At 42.3% G+C, this 22,289-nt stretch overlaps 1 protein-coding gene across 4 annotated transcripts in view; it reads right to left on the bottom strand.

Annotated features, from left to right (window-relative positions):
- Nucleotides 1-22,289, bottom strand: part of LOC109879859 (tyrosine-protein kinase ABL1) — a 69,770-nt gene that overhangs the window by 22,444 nt on the left and 25,037 nt on the right. Inside the window, exons 1-2 of one of the 4 annotated variants that reach the window (XM_020472036.2) lie at nucleotides 1,519-2,057; nucleotides 1,224-1,373 (exon numbers count right to left, since the gene is read on the bottom strand). The exons of 2 other annotated variants lie outside the window; for them this stretch is intronic. In XM_020472036.2, coding sequence (XP_020327625.1) covers nucleotides 1,224-1,308 — 85 coding nt within the window. In that variant the 5' untranslated portion in view covers nucleotides 1,309-1,373; nucleotides 1,519-2,057. Of the gene's footprint in view, nucleotides 1-1,223; nucleotides 2,058-22,289 lie in introns of those variants that run through there. One more of the 4 variants, XM_031803146.1, reaches the window with a different exon arrangement.

Raw genomic sequence — 22,289 nt, 5'->3', positions numbered from 1 at the left:
AAGATACCTTAATAGAAAATTAGGCAAGTAAAAGTGAAAGTCACTCAGTAAAATGCTACTGCAGTAAGTCTAAAAGTATTTGGTTTTAAATATACTTAAGTAGCAAAAGTAAATGGAATCGCTAAAATGTACTTAAGTATCAAAAGTAAAAGTAGAAATAATTTCAACTTCCTTATATTAAGCAAACCAGACGGCAGTTTTTTTTCTCCTTTCATTTACAGATAGCCAAGGGCACACTCCAACACTCAGAAATAATTTATAAACGAAGCATGTGTGTTTAGTGAGTGACAGATCAGAGGCAGTAGAGATGACCAGGGTTGTTCTCTTGATACGTGTGTGAATTGGACCATTTTCCTGTCAAAATGTAATGACTACTTTTGTGTGTCAGGGAAAATGTTTGGAGTAAAAAGTACATTATTTTCTTTAGGAATGTAGAAGTAAAAGTTGCCCAAAATATAAATAGTAAAGTAAAGTACAGATACCCCCAAAAAACGACTTAAGTAGTACTTTCAAGTATTTTTTACTTAAGTACTTTACACCACTGCCTGGGAGCATGTGACATGGGCCATTTCACAGTCTTCCATTACAAAACAATTTCACGGTTGAAACTCAATGTACTCTGGATTTCCCAGAATTCCATTAATCTTTGATTCAGGCTAATCCATTTAGCTCATCTTTGTTTCAAGTAGGGCAGAGTGTAGGCTTGGAAAAGAAGTACAATAGCACACTTTACAAGGCATTTAGTCCTAAACAAAACTCTACAACTCAGTTCAACTTGTCTTTGCACTTCATAACGTAGAAAAGCAATAAACAAGATGTAAATCTTAGCAAAGCACAAAAAGGAAAGTGTAGATTTAGATAAGATCCTCTCTCCTCATAAACAAAAGTAAAACGGGCCCAGCCGGGAATCAGATTTCCTTGTATTCTCTCCCCCCCCCCCTTCTTTCCTCTGCACCGAGCCAGTGTGTCTGGCTTCCCTCTCCCTCCGCTCTCCCTCTCTCCCCCTCCTCCGCTTTCCAGAGCCCAGGAACGACAGAGGCTTAGAGAGCTCATCTTCTCCCTCTCTCGACCTTCTCACCTCCCTGCCCAGCACAACCAGCTCCTCTACACTGTGCTCTCCTTTCTTTCTCTGACCATCTTTGTCTTTCTCTGAGAATCAATCCCAAAACAAAAATCGCAATACCCCATGCCAACCCGCCTACAGCAGTTCCTCAAATTCTTACCTTCCAAGTAGCAGCTGGAGGAGGACGAGAGGCCTTTCTTAGATTTACACCCCACCAATTTCAGGCAAATCTCCAACATTTTCATTTGCTTTCTTTCGCTTCCACTTTAAAAATCTTGTTAGTTTGTCGGCCCAGTGTCCCTTCGGTTACCTTTCGACGGCAGATCAACAGAAAAAGTTAGACATTTTTTGTGGTCGGTCATGAAAAGACAAAGAACATGAACAAAGAACAAGACAAAAAAGGTTAAGGAACAAGGGATTCTGCTTTTCTCCTCAGAATCTTTGGCTGCTATTACCCTTTTCTCTCCTCTCTTTCACCAAACAGAAAAGCGAACTCTGTGCTGCCAGCAAAGTCTACAAACTTTCTAGTCCAAGCGGCTCCATCTTTTTTTCTCTCTGGTCTTGGTTAGCTCCTCTCCGGAGGAGGCAGAAACGACCCAAAAGTGTCCGAAAGCGTGCTGGACATGCGGATGTGTCAGTTGAGTGGGCAGTAGGGCAGTCCGGATGGTGCCATTCCCGCTCCTGTCCCCTGTGTGTGTGTGTGTGTGTGTGTGTCCGTTAGCAGGAGAAGCACAGGGACTCACTCGTGCTACAGGCTGCCAACAAAGGGCCTCTTTCAGGATCTGCCTGCTGCACTGAATGACATCAGCTGGTTGGGCCCTCCCACCTCCCCCAACACACACTCAAGAAAGTGAGAGAGAGAACCACTATACACACACACCAAGAAGAACACAAACAGAAACACACCAGTGTGCCAAAAACACATTCAAAAAGACAGATGAAACCTCTGTTGACAACAAAACTTGAAGTTAAAACTGAAAAGTCCATTCTGAAAAGTTTCTCTTTGTCCTTCTGTTTGAGAGAGTCACAAGACACTTTTTCTAAAGCCCCTCCTCCAGGACTTCAAACCCCACCCTCACTTCTCCCCCTCTTCCTCCCCCTTTCTCTTGCTCGGTTCTAAAATGTTTACAGGTTAGAGAGTGGGGTCTGGAAAATGGCTGGCTTTTTAAAGGCACAATAGTTGGAGCTTGTTGTAGAGCGCTATTACACAGTCAGATAACAGAGAAAAGCCCTCCCTTAACTTTTAAACTACTCAAATAAGGTTGAATTGCCCCGGGCTGTGTCAACTGGAGGTGAACTGTGATAACTGTGAAATCTAATATGTCTCAACTGATAAAATAAAGACATTCATCCAAAAGAAACATGCAGTGCCATGTGCTTCTAGGGAGAGACTGTTTGGCTGTTTCTGTGAGGAACAAAGAATCTCTGGCAGAAGTCAGGCACTCTTGCGACATGCCTTTCTCTAGCTCGGTTTTCCCTCAGCTGTCTTTAGAGTGGCCATCCATGTGTTGCGTCATACTTTAGCATCTTATGCCTTGGCAATGTTATCAGCAAGAGTCACTTGAATGAATAGACAATTACAGGCACAACCATGCAGTTGCTCCAAAACCAGAACATTGACACAATAAAAGGTGCAGAGGTAATTGTGGGTAAATTAAGTGTTACCACTATAGACGGAAGGCAATACTCAATATAGTCATAGACGGATAGACTTGTGACTTCAGTCGAGACCAGTATCCCTCAAAACAGCAGGTTATTCACTTCCCTTTATGCAGATGCTGTGTGTGTGTGTGTTACCTCTGCAGAGATCAGAGGCACACTTCAGCGGGTGACTCCAGACTGGCTGGAACCTTAGATGTGTCACTCCACAGCCCAGAAGCACACTGATAAAAGGACTGAATCAAGACCAGGAGCCTGTTGCTATTGTTATGCCAGTCAATGAGGTTGTTATGCCAGTCTATGAGGTGTGAGTGCAGCAGTGTTGAAGGTGGTAATATGCCACCAAGAAGACCATAGGATTCTCCTAATGAGAGAGAAATATTCACAACTTTTTTTGTTTACTGACAAAATATTCTAACATTCTATGCGATCCTCAAATCGGGTGGAAATCCATACTTCAAACTCTTGGACATTAAGGCTACCCAATGGGCTATGGATCCAAAAGGGTCATGGGTTTGAACTGGGCATCTTTTTCATTCAAGTTACTGTATCTTAACTGTGTGACTAATGTCGGGCGTGGGGGGGGTGACATGTAGGCATTCTGACACATGGCGTTGCACTAAGTGATGACCTAAGTGCCCAGAGCATCCAGTCACATGCCAACATCATCTCAGCCTGGCATGGCAAACATGTGCGTTCCTCTCGCCCACACAGAGCCTGCACAATAATCAAAGAGAAACGTACCCGCATCCTCCATCGCCCCGAAACCCCATTAACTCACCACAGTCACTGAGCAGAGAGGGAAGAGGAGAGATGGAGGCGAGGCTGTAAAAAAGCGAGGGGGAAAAAGGTTGCAGATGGAGAAACATGAAGCACATTGTTTGGCGATGAGCTCATAGGAGAATCACTCCATTGCGTTTTATATAATCCGTCTCTCTCAGTATGTTAACAGTTAGCTGACGTACACAGGATGGTTTTCGGTCCTTTTCCTATTTTGCCCTGTTCTTTGTTCCCTTTTTCGAACCCCTCCAGCACAGAAAAGTTGGGGACTAAACTAAACAAAGCAGCAATGTGAAACACCATTTTAGTGTTGACAGCAAACCTTACAGAGCGGTAATTACGTGGGACAAGGAAAATATTCAGACAATGTTCAGGTAGTAACCTGAATATGGATATTCATGCTGAAAATGTACTAATATAACGCAAGCCCCTCTAGTGTAGGTCACAAAGGAATGCATCTAAAGATCATTAGAAGCTAAATTGATAATGATAGCTGCTGTGACCATTGACTAATATGGATGATATCCGGTTGAAAGGGAAATGAAAAGGAGTAAAAGACCAACAGATGGGTAGTAGAGTGGTATTAGGTAGACATTACCAAAAATCAGCTGCTCTGGGATCCATCATGTTGCTGTGGACTGGATGAATTGAAGAGAAGTAACCATAGGCTTCCAACAAAACATATACAGTGCCTTGCGAAAGTATTCGGCCCCCTTGAACTTTGCGACCTTTTGCCACATTTCAGGCTTCAAACATAAAGATATAAAACTTGCCACTCTTCCATAAAGGCCAGATTTGTGCAATATACGACTGATTGTTGTCCTATGGACAGAGTCTCCCACCTCAGCTGTAGATCTCTGCAGTTCATCCAGAGTGATCATGGGCCTCTTGGCTGCATCTCTGATCAGTCTTCTCCTTGTATGAGCTGAAAGTTTAGAGGGACGGCCAGGTCTTGGTAGATTTGCAGTGGTCTGATACTCCTTCCATTTCAATATTATCGCTTGCACAGTGCTCCTTGGGATGTTTAAAGCTTGGGAAATCTTTTTGTATCCAAATCCGGCTCCAGTTTTTGAATTTATTAAAAAAGTTTGAAATATCCAATAAATGTCGTTCCACTTCATGATTGTGTCCCACTTGTTGTTGATTCTTCACATAAAAATACAGTTTTATATCTTTATGTTTGAAGCCTGAAATGTGGCAAAAGGTCGCAAAGTTCAAGGGGGCCGAATACTTTCGCAAGGCACTGTACACTGGTATGGCCACAGGGGTCTGTCTTAGCCCCATTTGGCAGAAAGCAGTAATGAGGATAAGAGCGAGGACGTCAGTCAGTTCTCTCACAAAGTCGTCTCAGCGTCTCTCTGAGACACAAGGTAAGTAACCTACGCTGATCATTAAACACAGACATTGTATAACAATGTAAGAAATGTCAGCCATGTAGAACATGGCACTCATCCTGCCCATCTTCGTGAGGCAATGTAAAGTATTGGACCCAGAATTCAAATGAATGAAATGGAAAGAGACAGGTGCCCTGCTGTAAGTTAATATAAGCATTAGAAGTTTTTCTACACCATAATAGAAAGGCTCCTCATTCCATCGCTGCGTCTAACCAGCCTAGCGCCACCAGTGTTACTCGTCCAGCCTCCCTCTTGCTAAGACAGACCGTGAGGAACCAGGCGCGCGAGTGTGTGTGTGTGTGTTTACTCAGGGCCACTAGAGAATGCAGCCTGGGTGTCTCGGCCTCGCAGGCCTGGAGATGAGAATGGTTTTGAGTTCCACATATCCCCTATCGGCATGGCACAGCTGGGGTGGGAGGGTAAGGTTTTGGGTAGGGTAGCGCTTAAGACGACCGGGTGACAAATCAATGGTGTGTGTGTTTGTGTGCGTCTCTGCACACATGCACATACAGTGCATTCAGAAAGTATTCAGACCCCTTGGCTTTTTCCACATTTCCCAAAAAACAGCTTTTGCTTTGTCATTATGGAGTATTGTGTGTAGATCGATGAAGGAAAGAAAAACAATAACAGGCTGTAACGTAACCTACTCATTCAAGGGTTTTCTTTATTTTTACTATTTTCTACATTGTAATATAATAGTAAAGACATCAAAAATATGAAATAACGCATATGGAAACATGCAGTAAGCAACAAAAAAAGTAGCCACCCTTTGCCTTAAACTCTGCACACTCTTGGCATTCTCTCAACCAGCTTCACCTGGAATGCTTTTCCAACATTCTTGAAGGAGTTCCCATATATGCTGAGCACTTGCTAGCTGCTTTTCCTTCACTCTGCATTCCGACTCATCCCAAACCCTCTCAATTTGGGTGAGGTCGGGGGATTGTGGAGGCCAGGTCATCTGATGCAGCACTCCATCACTCTCCCTCTTGGTCAAACAGCCTGGAGGTGTGTTTTGGGTCATTGTTCTGTCGACAAATAAAATGGGAGTCACCACAAAGCGCAAACCAGATGGGATGGTGTGTCGCTGCACACCATCCCATCTGTGGTAGCCATGCTGGTTAAGTGTGCCTTGAATTCTAAATAAATCACTGATAGTGTCACCAGTAAAGCACCCCACACCATCACACCTCCTCCTCCATGCTTCACGGTGGGAACCACACATGCAGAGATCATCCGTTCACCTACTCTGCGTCTCACAAAGACAAGGCAGTTGGAACCAAAAATATCAAATTTGGACTCTTGTCTAATGTCCATTGATCGTGTTTCTTAGCCCAAGCAAATCTCTTCTTCTTAATGGTGTCCTTTAGTAGTGGTTGCTTTGCAGCAATTCGACCACGAAGGCCTGATTCATGCAGTCTCCTCTAAACAGTTGATGCTGAGACGTGTCTGTTGAACTCTGAAGCATTTATTTGGGCTGCAATTTCTGAGGCTGGTAACTCTAATGAATGTATCCTCTGCAGCAGAGGTAACTCTGGGTCTTTCTTTCCTGTGGCGGTCCTCATGAGAGCAAGTTTCATCAAAGCGCTTGATGGTTTCTGCAACTGCACTTGAAGAAACTTTGAAAGTTCTTGAAATTTTCCGCATTGACTGACCTTCATGTCTTTATAGTAATGATGGACTTTCGTTTCTCTTTGCTTATTTGAGCTGTTCTTGACATAATGTGGTCTTTTACCAAATAGGGATATCTTCTGTTTACCACCCCTACCTTGTCACAACACAACTGATTGGCTCAAATTTATTCAGATGGAGAAAAAAAATCCACAAATTTACTTTAACAAGGCACACCTGTTAATTGAAATGCATTCCAGGTGACTACCTCATGAAGCTGCTTGAGATAATGCCAAGAGTGTGCAAAGCTGTAATCAAGGCAAAGGGTGGCTACTTTGAAGAATCTCAAATATATTTGTTGAACACTTTTTTGGTTACTACATGATTACATATGTTTTATTTCATCGTTTTGATGTACTCACTATTATATTACAATGGAGAAAATAGTTTTAAAAAATAAAGAAAAACCCTTGAATGAGTAGGTGTGTACAAACTTTTGACTTGTACTGTATATACATTTACAAAAATTTATACTGGGGATTTGAAATGATGCAGACAATTACATTGATGGAAGGTACAATTTATCTGCAATATTAAAGCTGATCTACCCCCACCCCCAAAAAAATTGTATGGAGTTTGATCTTTGCTACTATAACAGCCTTCCATCTTCTTGGAAGGCTTTCCACTAGATGTTGCAACATTGCTGCAGGGACTTGCTTCCATTAAGCTAAAGAGCATTAGTGAGGCCTGGCTCCCAGTCGGCGGTAAATATTCCCGAAAGTTGTTTAATGGGCTTGAGGTCAGGGCTCTGTGAAGCCAGTCAAGTTCTTCCTCACTGATTTTGATAAACCATTTTTGTATGGACCTCGCTTTGTGCACGGGGGAAATGTCATGCTGAAACAGGAAAGGGCCTTCACCAAACTGGTGCCACAATGTTGGAAGCACAGAATCGTCATTAATTTCATTGTATGCTGTAGCGTTGAGATTTCCCTTCACTGGAACTAAGGGTCCTAGATCAAACCATGAAAAACAGCCCCAGACCATTATTCCTCCTCCACCAAACTTTAAAAGTTGACACAATGCACTCAGGCAGATAGCATTCTCTTGGCATCCACCAAACCCAGATTAGTCTGTCGGACTGCCAGGTGGTGAAGCGTTATTCATCACTCCAGAGAACGCGTTTCCACTGCTCCAGAGTCTAATGGTGGCGAGCTTTACACTACTCCAGCCAACGCTTGGCATTGCACATGGTGATCTTAGGCTTGTGCGCGTGCGGCTGCTCGGCCATGGAAACCCATTTGCAAACATTTATTGTGCTGACGTTGCTTCCAGAGGCTGAGCCGTTGCTGCACCTAGACGTTTCCACTTCACAATAACAGCCCTTACAATTGACCGGGGCAGCTCAAGCAGAGCAGGAATTTGACAAACTGACTTACTGGAGCGGTGCAGCCTATAACAGTGCCACGTTGAAAGTCACTGAGCTCTTCAGTAAGGCCATTCTGCTGCCAATGTTTGTCTATGGAGATTGCACGACTGTGTGATCGATTTATTCACCTGTCAGCAACGGGTGTGGCTGAAATAGCTGAATCCACGAATTTGAAGGGGAGTTCACATACTTTTGTATATACAGTTCAAGTCAGAAGTTTACATACACCTTAGCCAAATACATTTAAACTCAGTTTTTCACCATTTCTGACATTTAATTATAGTAAAAATTCTCTGTCTTAGGTCAGTTAGAATCACCACTTCATTTTAAGTATGTGAAATGTCAGAATAATAGTAGAGAGAATTATTAATTTCAGCTTTTATTTCTTTCATAACATCACCAGTGGGTCAGAAGTTCACATACACTCAATTAGTATTTGGTAGCATTGCCTTTAAATTGTTTAACTTGGGTCAAATGTTTTGTTTGGGTAGCCTTCCACAATCTTCCCACAGTAAGTTGGGAGCATTTTGTCCCAATCCACCTGACAGAGCTGGTGTAACTGAGTCAGGTTTGTAGGCCTCCTTGCTCGCACACGCTTTTTCAGTTCTGGCCACAATTTTTCTATGGGATTGAGGTCAGGGTTTTGTGATGGCCACTCCAATACCTTGCCTTTGTCATCCTTAAGCCATTTTGCCACAACTTTGGAAGTACACTTGGTGTCAATGTCCATTTGGAAGACCCATTTGCGACCAAGCTTAAACTTCCTGACTGATGTCTTGAGTTGTTGCTTCAATACATCCACATAATTTTCTTTCCTCATGATGCCATGTATTTTGTGAAGTGCACCAGTCCCTCCTGCAGCAAAGTACCCCCACAACATGATGCTGCCACCCCCGTGCTTCATGGTTGGGATGGTGTTCTTCGGCTTGCAAGCCTCCCCATTTTTCCTCCAAACATAACGATGGTCATTATGGCCAAACAGTTCTATTTTTGTTTCATCAGACCAGAGGACATTTCTTCAAAAATGACAGTCTTTGTCCACATGTGCAGTTGCAAACCGTAGTCTGGCTTTTTTATGGTGGTTTTGGAGCAGTGGCTTCTTCCTTGCTGAGTGGTCTTTCAGGTTATGTCGATATAGGTTTTTACTGTGGATATAGATACTTTTGTACCCGTTTCCTCCAGCATCTTCACAAGGTCCTTTGCTGTTGTTCTGGGATTGATTTGCACTTTTCGTATCAAAGTACGTTAATCTCTAGGAGACAGAATGCATCCCCTTCCTGAACAGTATGAGGGCTGTGTGGTCCCATGGTGTTTATACTTGCATACTATTGTTTGTACAGATGAACATGGTACCTTCAGGCGTTTGGAAATTGCTCCCAAGGATGAATCAGACTTGTAGAGGTCTACAAATGTTTGGCTGATTTCTTTTGATTTTCCCATGATGTCAAGCAGAGGCACTGAGTTTGAAATATATCCACAGGTACACCTCCAATTGACTCAAATTATGTCAATTAGCCTATCAGAAGCTTACATCATTACATCATTTTATGGAATTTAGTGTGTATGTAAACTTCTGACCCACTGGAATAGTCATACAGTGCAATATCTGTCAATTAGATGTCCTAATTGTTGGGAAAATGCACAAAGTAGATGTCCTAACAGACTTGTCAAAATTCTAATTTGTTAACAAGAAATTTGTGGAGTGGTTGAAAAACAAGTTTTAATGACTCCAACCTAAGTGTATGCAAACTTCCAACTGTATATATTGTAGCACTGATGGCCCTTTTCTTCTGTCGTCGGGGAAACTCTCAGGGGGCGCCATGGCGAGGAAGCAACACCTGTGCTAATCTCCTCATTGCACGCTGGAATGCTAGAGGCCGAGACAGGGAATGCAGTTGAAATGTGTACACACATAGTACTAACAGGAGGAGCAGAGGGCAATGCAGTACACTTGTGTATACACAAACACAGGAATAGGCTTTAGGCTACACGTACAGACAGGCATATTCACAAACACACCACACATTCCATGTACAAATTCAAAGTCTGATGCACACACCCAAAAAGGCCTCTCTGATAGTCAGAGACAATGCCATAAGTGAAATGTTCTGTCCATAATGTTCCTTTCCCACTGCAGGGAGTGGAGGCTAGTGTGACCCGGGCCAAGTCTTATGGATCCCAAAAGCGTCACTTGTTTTTTTGAACGATGAATCATCTGCAGCAGAAAGAAATAGGGTGAAAAACAACATGGAGCAGGAGAGAGGGCTATCGGACAAATGAGGCCCACCAAGGAAAACAGCAACAGGAGAGAGATGTATGTGTAGGCTTATGCGTAGCATGTAAAGACAATCAGTCATTTTCTAAATTTAACAAAACTCATAATTTGACTCAGACAACTTGCAATGGAGCAACATTTGATATTCCATTGTATTATGAAGGTGCAGGACAGAAAAGCCCAAACAAAGAAAGGAGGTGAGTGGGTGTGCACGTGTGCGCTGCGGGTGGAGAGAGCGAGAGAGAGAGGAGTAGCTGGTGGAATCTTTTGCTCTGTGACAGAGTTGACCATACCTTTGTCTATCCCCCATTGGCGAGCATAGAAACCCTGTTAACGGTTATGAGGTCCATCTACATAAGAGAATACATGGTAGTGGCGGCAGACTCAGTTCAGTCTAAACGAGGCCACTTGTATACACTTAGCCCAGACGCAGTAAACAGGGAACATGCAATAAATGCCTCGGCTCTTTTTTACAGACGATCAACCTTAATGAGACGTCCTGCAGATGTTTCTAGGTCTGAGAGGGAGAGGGCCTGCCTGTCCAGAGAAGGGGGGGTAGAGAGCGAGTGGATATGAATCTATGCTAGGAGGCTGGGAGCTGCAGTCGAGGAGTTACTGCTTGGTTTTCTTTGTGTTTAAGTGGATCCAGATGCAGCCAGCGTAGCGGACCCTCATATAGCTCGCTGCTGGGATATATAGAAGGTTCCTTGAGTGCAAAGGACAGGACAGCTCATGTCGACTAGCCTGGACTGGGATCCTTTGTTTTGAGATTGTTTGCATTATCATATGTATGACGTTTATTGCTCTGTAATACAGTATTATAAACTTATTTATTCCACATCTACTTAGGTTGCCTATAAAATACAATATAAAAAGCAGTGCTGAATTACTAGACACTACTCATTTAATAGATTCATTGGATCTCTAGACCAGTGTTTCCCAACTCCGACCCTCGAGTACCCACAGCGGCACACATTTCTGTTGAAGCCCCGAACAAACATACCTGATTCAACTCATTGACGGCTTGATGATTAGTTAACCAGTTGAATTGGGTGTGCTTGTTGGGGCACTCGAGGAGCGGAGCAGGGAAACACCGCTCTAGACCAAGAGAAATCACCTACGGTATCAAAATAATGCTATATTACAAACATCATTCTCAAAATGTTCACAAATTAGCTTAAACATAAGAATTCTGGAAGCAATGAGCAAAATTGACTTTTGTGGACACAGCATTCGGTTAGGGGACAGATGACTGGACAGAATTTTTTTCACAAGATGGAATTCACATCATAGGTAACAGGTTGTCCACAGAGGAAACAACAGCTGCGCTGCTAGCCTAGGCCTGGCCTGGCTGGGGCCGAGGGGGCTTTGCCAGTCAGAGCAGTGGGGAGGCAGGGTGGCAGGGAAAGAGAGCTCCCAGAGTGCATTCCTGCCCTGACTTGGAGCGTGTGTCTGCTCCGAAAATTTGGAGCACCAAGAGGACGATGGGATGGGGGTGAGGAGGAGACGAGAGTATAGGGCAGTGTTCCCCAAGAGGTGCACGTTTACTTTTTTGCCCTAACACTACACAGCTGATTCAAATGATCTAAGCTAGATGATTAGTTGAATATTTGAGTTAGCTGTATAATGCTAGAGCAAAAAAACTAAATATGCACCCCTTTTGGTTTGGGAAACCCTGGTATAGGGAGACAGGGATTCGGAGCGGGATCCTGTCACTTTAAATCCCCTCTCCCTCTCTCTGTGCTCAGGCTGACTCAGATGGGCTGATGAGTGTTTTTTTTGCTCGGGGTTCTGTTGTTGTTTTAACAGCCCTCCAGAGGGCCCGCTGCTGCCCCGCCGGTTAGCACAGCGATGATGAAACACACTCCTCAGAGCACATTTCACGAGAGGCTTAAACAAACTCCTCGACCCCAGAGCCAGGCTGCTGGTGAGGTGCCCGCCCCCCTGCTCTCCCCACTCACCCGGCCCGACTACGCCAGATAGGAGTCATACAGAGGAGAAACAGAAGAAGAAAATTATGCCAAATAAGATAAAGTCTGGAGAGATGAGACCGTATTAACACAGTTATAATGTCAAGGTCATAATGGAACATCAACATACATGCATACCTGAAGTTGTATAGCCTACAGGGAGTTGGAATAAGGTGAGAACAGTACTACTACCTGAAATAAAAACTTAAAAGTACAAGCCATTGACCTGGGCTAAATTGTGGGAATCTGAACAATTATCAACCAGTGTTTCTAACAATGACAAACACTTAGGCCTACATGCCCCTAGGATGAAAGTTACTGATAATTCAGACATGCTCTGAGGCTGCTGAGGGGAAGACAGCTCATAATATTGTCTGGAAAGGTGCAAATGGAATGGCATCAAGCACATGGAAACCATGTCTTTGGTGTATTTGATACAATTCCACCGATTCCGTTCCAGCCATTACCACGAACCCGTATTTCCCAATTCGGGTGCCACCAACCTCATGTGGTAAAGTCCCATCTGCACGACAACCTGCATTGGGTAACAATAGTGCCCCAGAGGATGACCATAGAAAGTGTATGCACTGCAGAATGTATGTACAATGTACTCTAACTCGTTCAATTTCCGCCTACAATTCTTATTTCACTATCATGGCCTTCAGTCATCTCATTCACACCTAATCGTTGCCTCTATTATAACCATCACATCATTGGTCATGAACCCATCCTTCAAACCTTCTTCTGCGACCGGGACCAATGGTACACTTGATGGTATTTGAGCAACAAAACTATGCCTATAATTGCTATGAAACGGGAGCAGCAGAGACGGAGCAAGGAACAGAGAAGGGCGCATGAGCAAAAGACAGAAAAAGAGCACGCAAGCAAACGGAGGAGCGAGAAAGAGAGAGGAGGGGGGCTGCACCAGTTATTTGAAAGAGGAATGCACAATAGGTCACATTCCTAACTTCACTGCTGTGGCTTGCCCTACGTTCAACTCAACTATCTTTCTCTCTGCAATAAGGCAATATTACTCAAGCTGCCTCTGGAGCAACATCCTTCACACTGGGCCAATAAAGAAAATGAAAGGAGGGTAATACTGGCTAATGCCCCAGATGTCAAAACATCTCAAATCAAGAGAGTTGAGGCAAAACTAAGCATCAGTGTTCTTTCATTACCTTCAAGCTAGATTACATGTAGGCTAATGGTGTATGAACCCTGGGGCATTGAGCTCTAACTATACTGAACAAAAATATAAACGCAACATGTAAAGTGTTGGTCCCATGTTTCATGAGCTGAAATAAAAGATCCCAGAAATGTTCCACACAAAGAAAAAGCTTGTTTTTCGCAAATTTGTTTACATCCCTGTTAGTGAGCATTTCTCCTTTGCCAAGATAATCCATGCCACCTGATAGGTGTGGCATATCAACAGCATGATCATTACAGAACACAATGCCACAAATGTCTAAAGTTTTGATGGAGCATGCAACTGGCATGATGACTGAAGGAATGTCCACCAGAGCTACTGCCAGTGAATTGAATGTTCATTTCACTACCTTAAGCCACCTCTCCAACGTTGTTTTAGAGAATTTGGCAGTATGACCAACGGGCCTCACAACCGCAGACCATGTGTAACCACGCCAGACCTCCAGATCCGGCTTCTTCACCTGTGGGGTCGTCTGAGACCAGCCACTCGGACAGCTGATGTAACTGACGAGTATTTCTGTCTATAATTAAGCTATTTATGTGGGGAAAATGTATTCTGATTGGCTGGGCCTGGCACCCCAGTGGGTGGGCCTGACTCCCAAGTGGGTAGCCGCCCATGGCTGCGCTCCTGCCCAGTAATATGAAATCCATAGATTAGGGCCTAGTGAATTTATTTCAATTGACTGATTAACTTATATGAACTGCAACTCAATAAAATTGTTGAAATTGTTGTATGTTGCATTAATATTTTTGTCCAGTATATATGGACTGGGCAGGTGTGAAGAGAGAGACTGCATTACTTGTGACAACATTTGTTTCAAAACATTTTGTTGTACAACATTTTCACTCAAATGTTATGGAGGAAAGACAACTAGGAAAATAGTCCATAAGTGTTGGGATACCCAGCCTGTTGTGAACAGCCATCCTAGAGGTGTCAAGCTGACCTAAAGGGAACATTCCTCCTCTGGCTACACACAGACACCTGCTTTAGCTAGCCATCAGCTGGCCTGGGACTAAAAGAGCTTTGCTGACAACTTTTTTTCCAGGTGGTCAATCCTTGATCAGAGGGAAAACACATTGACTCATCGAGGTATTGCCCAAGCAGGGGGACAAAGGCTGTTACATAGAATTGACTGTGCCAAGTGTAAGGTGGCCTAAAAAGTCCTCCAAAACTAACAGATGACATGAGAAACATCAATATCTACTTACTGGTAAGTTCCACCAGTTAGCCTAACTATTCTAGAACAGTCAAAATAGGCCGATACGTCAAAACGATCTGCCAGCATTAGAAGGTAGGGATGGGGCGGAAATCAATACAGTAGAGCGGGGATAGGAAACTCAAATCAAATCTAATTGTATTTGTCACATTCACATGGTTAGCAGATGTTAATGTGAGTGTAGCGAAATGCCTGTGCTTCTAGTTCCGACAATGCAGTAATAACCAACGAGTAATCTAACCTAACAATTTCACAACAACTACCTTATACACACAAGTGTAAAGGGATGAAGAATATGTACATAAAGATATGAATGAGTGATGGTACAGAACGGCATAGGCAAGATGCAGCTACTCACAGGTGCATCCCCCAACCACCACATTGTGAGAAAAACATTTTAGCAATCCCCCCCCTTGACAGCGGAGATAAATGTTTTTAGTTGTAGAGTTCATTTCGTACAATTCTAAACATTTTGAAATGGGGCGTAGAGAAAATGTTGCAGTTTTAATGCAAGTTCGCTGCAGTTCTACACATTTGGCCAGGTGCGGTTAGAAGATTGACATTTTATAACTAATTTCCTGCAATTCTAGACAATTTGCCATAGCACGGAGAGAAATGTTTACAGTTTTTAATATATCTGAGTGAGACTGACTAACAAAATCAAAATGGGGGGCACCCCAGCCAATAATTCGAGCATGGATACTAAGTTTAGATATCTGGTCACTAGACTAACTTACAAATCTAAACAAATTTAGCTGACATGGGCTAACTTAGTGACCATCAATGACTGACATAAGATAAAAACTGATGATGCACAAGCAAATGTTGAAATCGTACCTTGTGTATTGGACTATTATAACTTGCAACAGTAAGTTGAGAACCTGACAGTTTCAAACAAATAAAATACTCTTTGGGTAATTTATGTTTAATTGATCTCAGGGCCTTCAAAGGGGAGTCTGTGGGGCCTATCCCTGCAGTAAAGTGTTGAAATATTATTTTTGACGATATTATATCAACTTTTCAAGATATATAAAGTGTCACAGTATGATGCGCTCTGCAAAACTGTATTAACAGTAGACTAATGAAACAAAAAACAAAATCTGTGGAGGTAGGATGTCTCTGTCAACAAAGACTGGTGTGTGGTCTCTAATATTAACTTCTTATGGCTGGGGGCAGTATTGAGTAGCTTGGATGAATAAGTTGCCCAAAGTAAACGGCCTCCTCCTCAGTCTCAGTTGCTAATATATGCATATCATTATTGGTATTTGATAGAAAACACTCTAAAGTTTCTAAAACTGTTTGAATGATGTCTATGAGTATAACAGAACTCATATGGCAGGCAAAATCCTGAGGAGAAATCAAATCAGGAAGTGAGAAATCTGAGCTTGGTATGTATTCACCACAGTTCCCAATGAAATCCCCTTGAGATATTAATGATGTTGCACTGCCTAGGGGTTCCACTAGATCTCAACCATCTATAGACAATTGAATGAGACTTCTACTGTGTTGTGGGACTGAATGAGAGCAGAATCTATCAGGTGACTGACAGTCAGCCATTTTCTGATCACACGCATTCCCACTTGCGTTCCATTGCCCATCAAGACACAAAGGAATACTCCGGTTGGAACTTTATTGAAGCGAAATGTTAATGATTGATTCTGTATTTAGTTTGAAATGTTTCTTCGACCTGTAATATAACTTTTAGAAGTTTTTGTCCGGCGTAACGCTGACCAGAATGAGCGTTTGGATATGTATACCAAACGCGCTAACAAACGGAGGTATTTGGACATAAATAACAGACATTATCGAACAAAACAAACAATTATTGTGGACCTGCGATTCCTGGAGTGCTTTCTGATGAAGATCATCAAAGGTAAGGGAATATTTATCATGTAATTTCTTGATAATGTTGACACCAACATGGCGGATATTGTGACTATTTCTTCTGAGCACCGTCTCAGATTATTGCATGGTTTGCTTATTCCGTAAAGTCTTTTTGAAATCAGACACAGTGGTTGCATTAAGGAGAGGTATTTCTGTAATTCCATGTGTATAACTTGTATTATCATCTACATTTATGATGTATTTCTGTTGAATGATGTGGCTATGCAAAATCACTGGATGTTTTTGGAACTAGTGAATGTAACGCACCAATGTAAATAGTGTAATAGTGAATGTAATAAGCCAATAAATATGAACTTTATCAAACAAAACATACATGTATTGTGTAACATGAAGTAGAGGTCGACGATTAATCGGAATGTTAATTAATTATGGCCAATTTCAAGTTTTCATAACAATCGGAAATCGGTATTTTTGGGCACCGATTTGACGATTTTTTTTTTTTTTTACCTTTATACCTTTATTTAACTAGGCAAGTCAGTTAAGAACACATTCTTATTTTCAATGACGGCCTAGGAAAGGTGAGTTAACTGCCTTGTTCAAGGGCATAACGACAGATTTTCACCTTGTCAGCTCGGGGGATCCAATCTTGCAGTTAACATGTCCAACGCAATAATGACCTGCCTCTCGTTGCACTCCACAAGGAGATTGTTACACGAATGCAGTAAGCCAAGGTAGGTTGCTAGCTAGCATTACACTTATCTTATAAAAAATCGTAATCACTAGTTAACTACACGTGGTTGATGATATTACTAGATATTATCTAGCGTGTCCTGCGTTGCATATAATCCGACTGAGCATACAAGCATACAAGTATCTAAGTATCTTTCTGAGCGGTGGTAGGCAGAAGCAGGCGCGTAAACATTCATTCAAACAGCACCTTCGGGCGTTTTGCCAGCAGCTCTTCGCTGTGCGTCAAGCATTGCGCTGTTTATGACTTCAAGCCTATCAACTCCAGGGATGAGGCTGGTGTAACCGAAGAGAAATGGCTAGCTAGTTAGGCCATATACCACAAACCACCAGGTGCCTTATCGCTATTATGAACTGGTTACTAACATAATTAGAGCAGTAAAAATAAATATATTGTCATACCCGTGGTATATGGTCTGATATACCACAGCTGTCAGCCAAATCAGCATTCAGGGCTCAAAACACCCAGTTTATAATACCTCATGTATTGCTGTAGACCACGCTATATACCAAGAGAGTTTATCTACTTTTTGTACTGTCTATTTACCAACACAAACTGATGCTCTGCACTAAGACCGAACTCAACCAGCTGTATGAGAAAACAAGAGAAATCTCATCCAGAAGTGGTGCACCTAGTGGCCGGTGATTTTAATGCAGGAAACCTGAAATCCGTTTTTCTTAATTTCTACCAGGATGTCAACAAAAGGACTTGGCTAATTAAGTGTGTCATTGTAGCAAAGTATTTATTTAAAAAAAATCAGATCTCTTAAAAGTTTGACATTATTATCAATCATGGCATATACAATATGCCATAATTGATTTTGGCTTAATAGGCCTGGCATTTCCCAACTTTGAAGGAGCTTTCCGTTTTGATTGGGTTATTTTTTCTAAAAACCTTTATGCCTACCTAAATATAAAAATTAGTTCCGCAAGCGCGGAGATGATCTTCTCCACCGCTGGCCTGCTCTCCAGGCACCATTGCATGAGCCTGAAGCCACAAACACAAACTGGTGTTTCTTAAAATGAATTCAAAAGGCACAGTAGCCCGAGCCTAATAAAGCTTTTTTTGTTGAATTTCTATATAATTCTAAGTAAGCCACAGCCTATACGCCCAATTTATAGACTACAATGATTTAAAACAGCTAAATGTTGTTTAAATGCTGAGCGTTTAATGTCCCTGACTCCCTACCAGCCTAGTGTTGCATTGGCAAATGCTTCGCGAATGCTTTAGCCTTGAAATAATATAGCCTAAATAATTCATTTTTGTTGCTTCCTAGACTCCCTGTCTGGCTCCTGACTTATTTAGAATGTTTAGAAGCTGTTTAATATGACATGTAGCCCATTTGAAATGATGAATGCTTCTTAAATTCACCGTTTCATGCTTATTAGACTTTTCATTCGAATAATATGGTTTGGTTTCAATATTTCAAAACCAAATGGTAAGTCCAGGTAGTCACAAAAGTAGATGGGTGTTGGTTAAATTGTGATTTTAATGAATGGAATCAATTTGGAGTAGCAGTTTTTTTCCTGTGGGGGAGGAGTGTTTTTTAGTGGAGCGGATGGAAAGGAAGCTCACATACTCTGCTAGTCAGCAATGAAAATCCTGGAAAAGTCATGGTGTGTGCATCACCTGCGTGTGCCAGTGGGTCGCTGCCAGGGGAGAAAAAGAGAGAACGCGATTGCGCAGCAGGTAAAATAATGATATATACATGTACAACATGTATATATCTAGTTTCAACTGTTCTGCCTTATTATTATTCGACCATGCTGGTCATTTATGAACATTTGAACATCTTGGCCATGTTCTGTTATAATCTCCACCCGGCACAGCCAGAAGAGGACTGGCCACCCCACATAGCCTGGTTCCTCTCTAGGTTTCTTCCTAGGTATTGGCCTTTCTAGGGAGTTTTTCCTAGCCACCGTGCTTCTACACCTGCATTGCTTGCTGTTTGGGGTTTTAGGCTGGGTTTCTGTACAGCACTTTGAGATATCAGCTGATGTACGAAGGGCTATATAAATAAATTTGATTTGATTTGATTTGAACTAGCCAATTCAAAACACTGTAGTCTTACGAGTGAACTATTTAGCTATTAGCATGTATTAATGTCACTCGTGTCCAATGTCCTAAAATAACTTTCCACCGACACTCATGTATAACCGCAAATGGCGGACACGCAGTTTATGAAACCAATGATGCATACTCCGGTTGTAAAACCGTCTCTCAAGCGTACAAAATTGGCTAGGATTCTCCTCTATTCAATACCAGCCATGTAATTCTGACAAAGTTTTTAAAAAACACATATATTCTTAGAATAGCCTAATTGACAAGTAACTCCTATTCTGTCAAGATCTCCCCTGAATACTGAATATTTTAACCTTACAAATAGATAAACATCTTAGCTACCTCATCCACCTTAGCCGCACCCCCATTAGCTCTCCAGATGGAGGGTTGAAGGACCACGTGTTTTATACCATAGCCAGTGCAGTATTTTACTTTGAGGGGGGTTAGTGCCTTGCTCAAGGCCACAACGGCAAGAGATACAGTATAATACATGGAATCAAAGGCCCGCAGCCTTTTATTGTCAATACAAGTGATAACAATTAATGTTATTTGGTGAAGTGGCTTCTCCTAAAAGTGCCTAAAAATGCTAATGTCAAGCCCTGTATCTATGTTCCCCTTTTATATTTTCATGTATATACATTTTAAAAAAGCAAATTATTATTAATGACTTTGTAACAGCTCCAAACAGTTGTCCACTACAAGAAATGCTCACTGGTACCCTAGCTTACAGAAAGACCCATTTAGGCCATTATGCATCTAAACAATGATGCATGTCTCTAGAGCCACATGAGTCACATGCCGCCCCCCCCCCCCCAGGTCCAAAATAGCCCCCCGTCTTGAGATCCCACAGGGATCATGGGGAGCTTTGGTGTCTAGACTGTACAGATTCGACAAGTTCCAGCCAAAAGAGAGGGGACCAAATACTAGGGTTGACTCCTCCATGCATGCTGAATGCTGCTGCTGATTTAGAGCAGATATCTGGCATAGGAAACCAGGAAGTGGGGGTGATATCAAAACATGCCTACACTAAAGCCTTCTGCATGCTTTGGTTTGGGTGGCGCCTAGCCGAGAACCGAACGAATGGGCTCAGATACTCCCTTAAAAGACTTTTGCTTAAAAAAACAAGAAAAACGCAGCAAGAGTAGTTTGTCCATCTTGAGACACCGTAGTCAGTATACACTTCCTCAAAATAGTCATAATTAATCTAAGATCATTTAAGAAAGGTTTTGCCGAGAAGATCTTAGTTGCGCTACCAGGGGTGAATATAAAGTGGTACAGCGCCCCGGAAAAATAAATAGTGGAGCTACGCCTGACCGGTAAAACACGAGTCTATCACAATGAAAACAAAATGTCAAGAAAACTGTAGGCTATTAAACCACTATTTATAATATCTGTATGTCAGAGGCATAAAACAATTGGCGAATGGACTTGAAAACGGGTGATAGGCCTCAGTGGCGGTCAGTGCCGTTGAAGATAAGGGAGGACAATTTAAAATGGATAACTTTTTATAGTCCCGTACCTATTCAAACATTCAACCTCCAGGGTCAGCGCACTCTCAAATATTGTTTTTGCCATCATTGTAAGCCTGCCACACACACACACACACACACACACACTATACGATACATTTATTAAACATAAGAATGAGTTTGAGTTGTTACAACCCAGCTTGTGGGAAGTGACAAAGAGCTCTTATAGGACCAGGGCACAAAATATAACAATAAATCAAAAAGTTTTGCTCTTTATTTAGCCATCTTACATATAAAACCTTATTTGTTCATCGAAAATTGTGAATAACTCACCACAGGCTAATGAGAATGGTGTGCTTGAAAGGATGCACATAACTCAATGTTGGGTTGTATAGGAGAGAGTCTGTCTAAAATAATTTTCCACACAGTATATGCCTGTATTTAGTTTTCATGCTAATGAGGGCCGAGAATCCACTATCACAAAGGTACGTGGTTGCAAAGGGCATCAGTTTCTTAACAGCACAATTTGTCAAGGCAGGATACTCTGAGCGCAGCCCTATCCAGAAATCTGACAGTAGCTTCTGATTAAATTCAATTTTCACAGAACCACTTGTTGCAATTTCGATGAGGCTCTCTTGTTCAGATATCGGTAAGTGGATTGGAGGCAGGGCATGAAAGGGATAACAAATCCAGTTGTTTGTGTCATCTGTTTCAGGAAAGTACTTTGCGTAATTGTGCACCCAACTCACTCAGGTGCTTCGCTATATATATCACATTTGACATTGTCCATAAGCTTCACTTGCACACAAAATAATCGTACAATGATGGAAAGACCTGTGTAATGTCCTTGTTAATGCAGACAGAGAGGAGCTCCAACTTCTTAATCATGGCCTCAATTTGGGGCCAGTCGCGTGAGAAAGTCGTCTCATGCAAGCGGTCAGACAAGTGAAAATTATGGTCAGTAAAAAAAACTTTAAGCTTGTCACTTAATTCCAAAAAACGTGTCAATACTTTGCCCCTTGATATCCAGCGCACCTCTGTATGTTGTAAAAGCACTACATGGTCGCTGCCCATATCATTGCATAATGCAGAAAATCCACGAGAGTTCAGGGGCCTTGCTTTAACAGAGTTAACCATTTTCACTGTAGTGTCCAAAACGTTTTTCAAGCTGACAGGCATTCCCTTGGCAGCAGGAGCCTCTCGGTGGATGCTGCAGTGTACGCAAGTAGTGCCGGGAGCAACTGCTTACCACTCCACTATGTCTTCTTGTCATGGCTTTTGCACCATCAGTACAGATACCAACACATCTTGACTACCAAAGTCCATTTGATGTCACAAAGCTGTCCAGAACTTTAAAAATATCCTCTCTTGTTGTCCTGGTTTCCAGTGGTTTGCAGAAGAGGATGTCTTCCTTAATTGACCCCCCCCCCCCCCCCCCCCCGATAAATGGACATATACCAGGAGCTGTGCCAGGCCCGTTGACTCATCCAGCCGTAATGCATATAATTCACTGGCTTGTACGCGAAGCAGTAATTGTTTCAAAACATCTCCTGCCATGTCACTGATCA

The sequence above is a fragment of the Oncorhynchus kisutch genome, linkage group LG23, assembly GCF_002021735.2.
Source record: "Oncorhynchus kisutch isolate 150728-3 linkage group LG23, Okis_V2, whole genome shotgun sequence".
NCBI lineage: Eukaryota > Metazoa > Chordata > Actinopteri > Salmoniformes > Salmonidae > Oncorhynchus > Oncorhynchus kisutch.
This window is presented reverse-complemented; position numbering and strand designations above follow the sequence as displayed.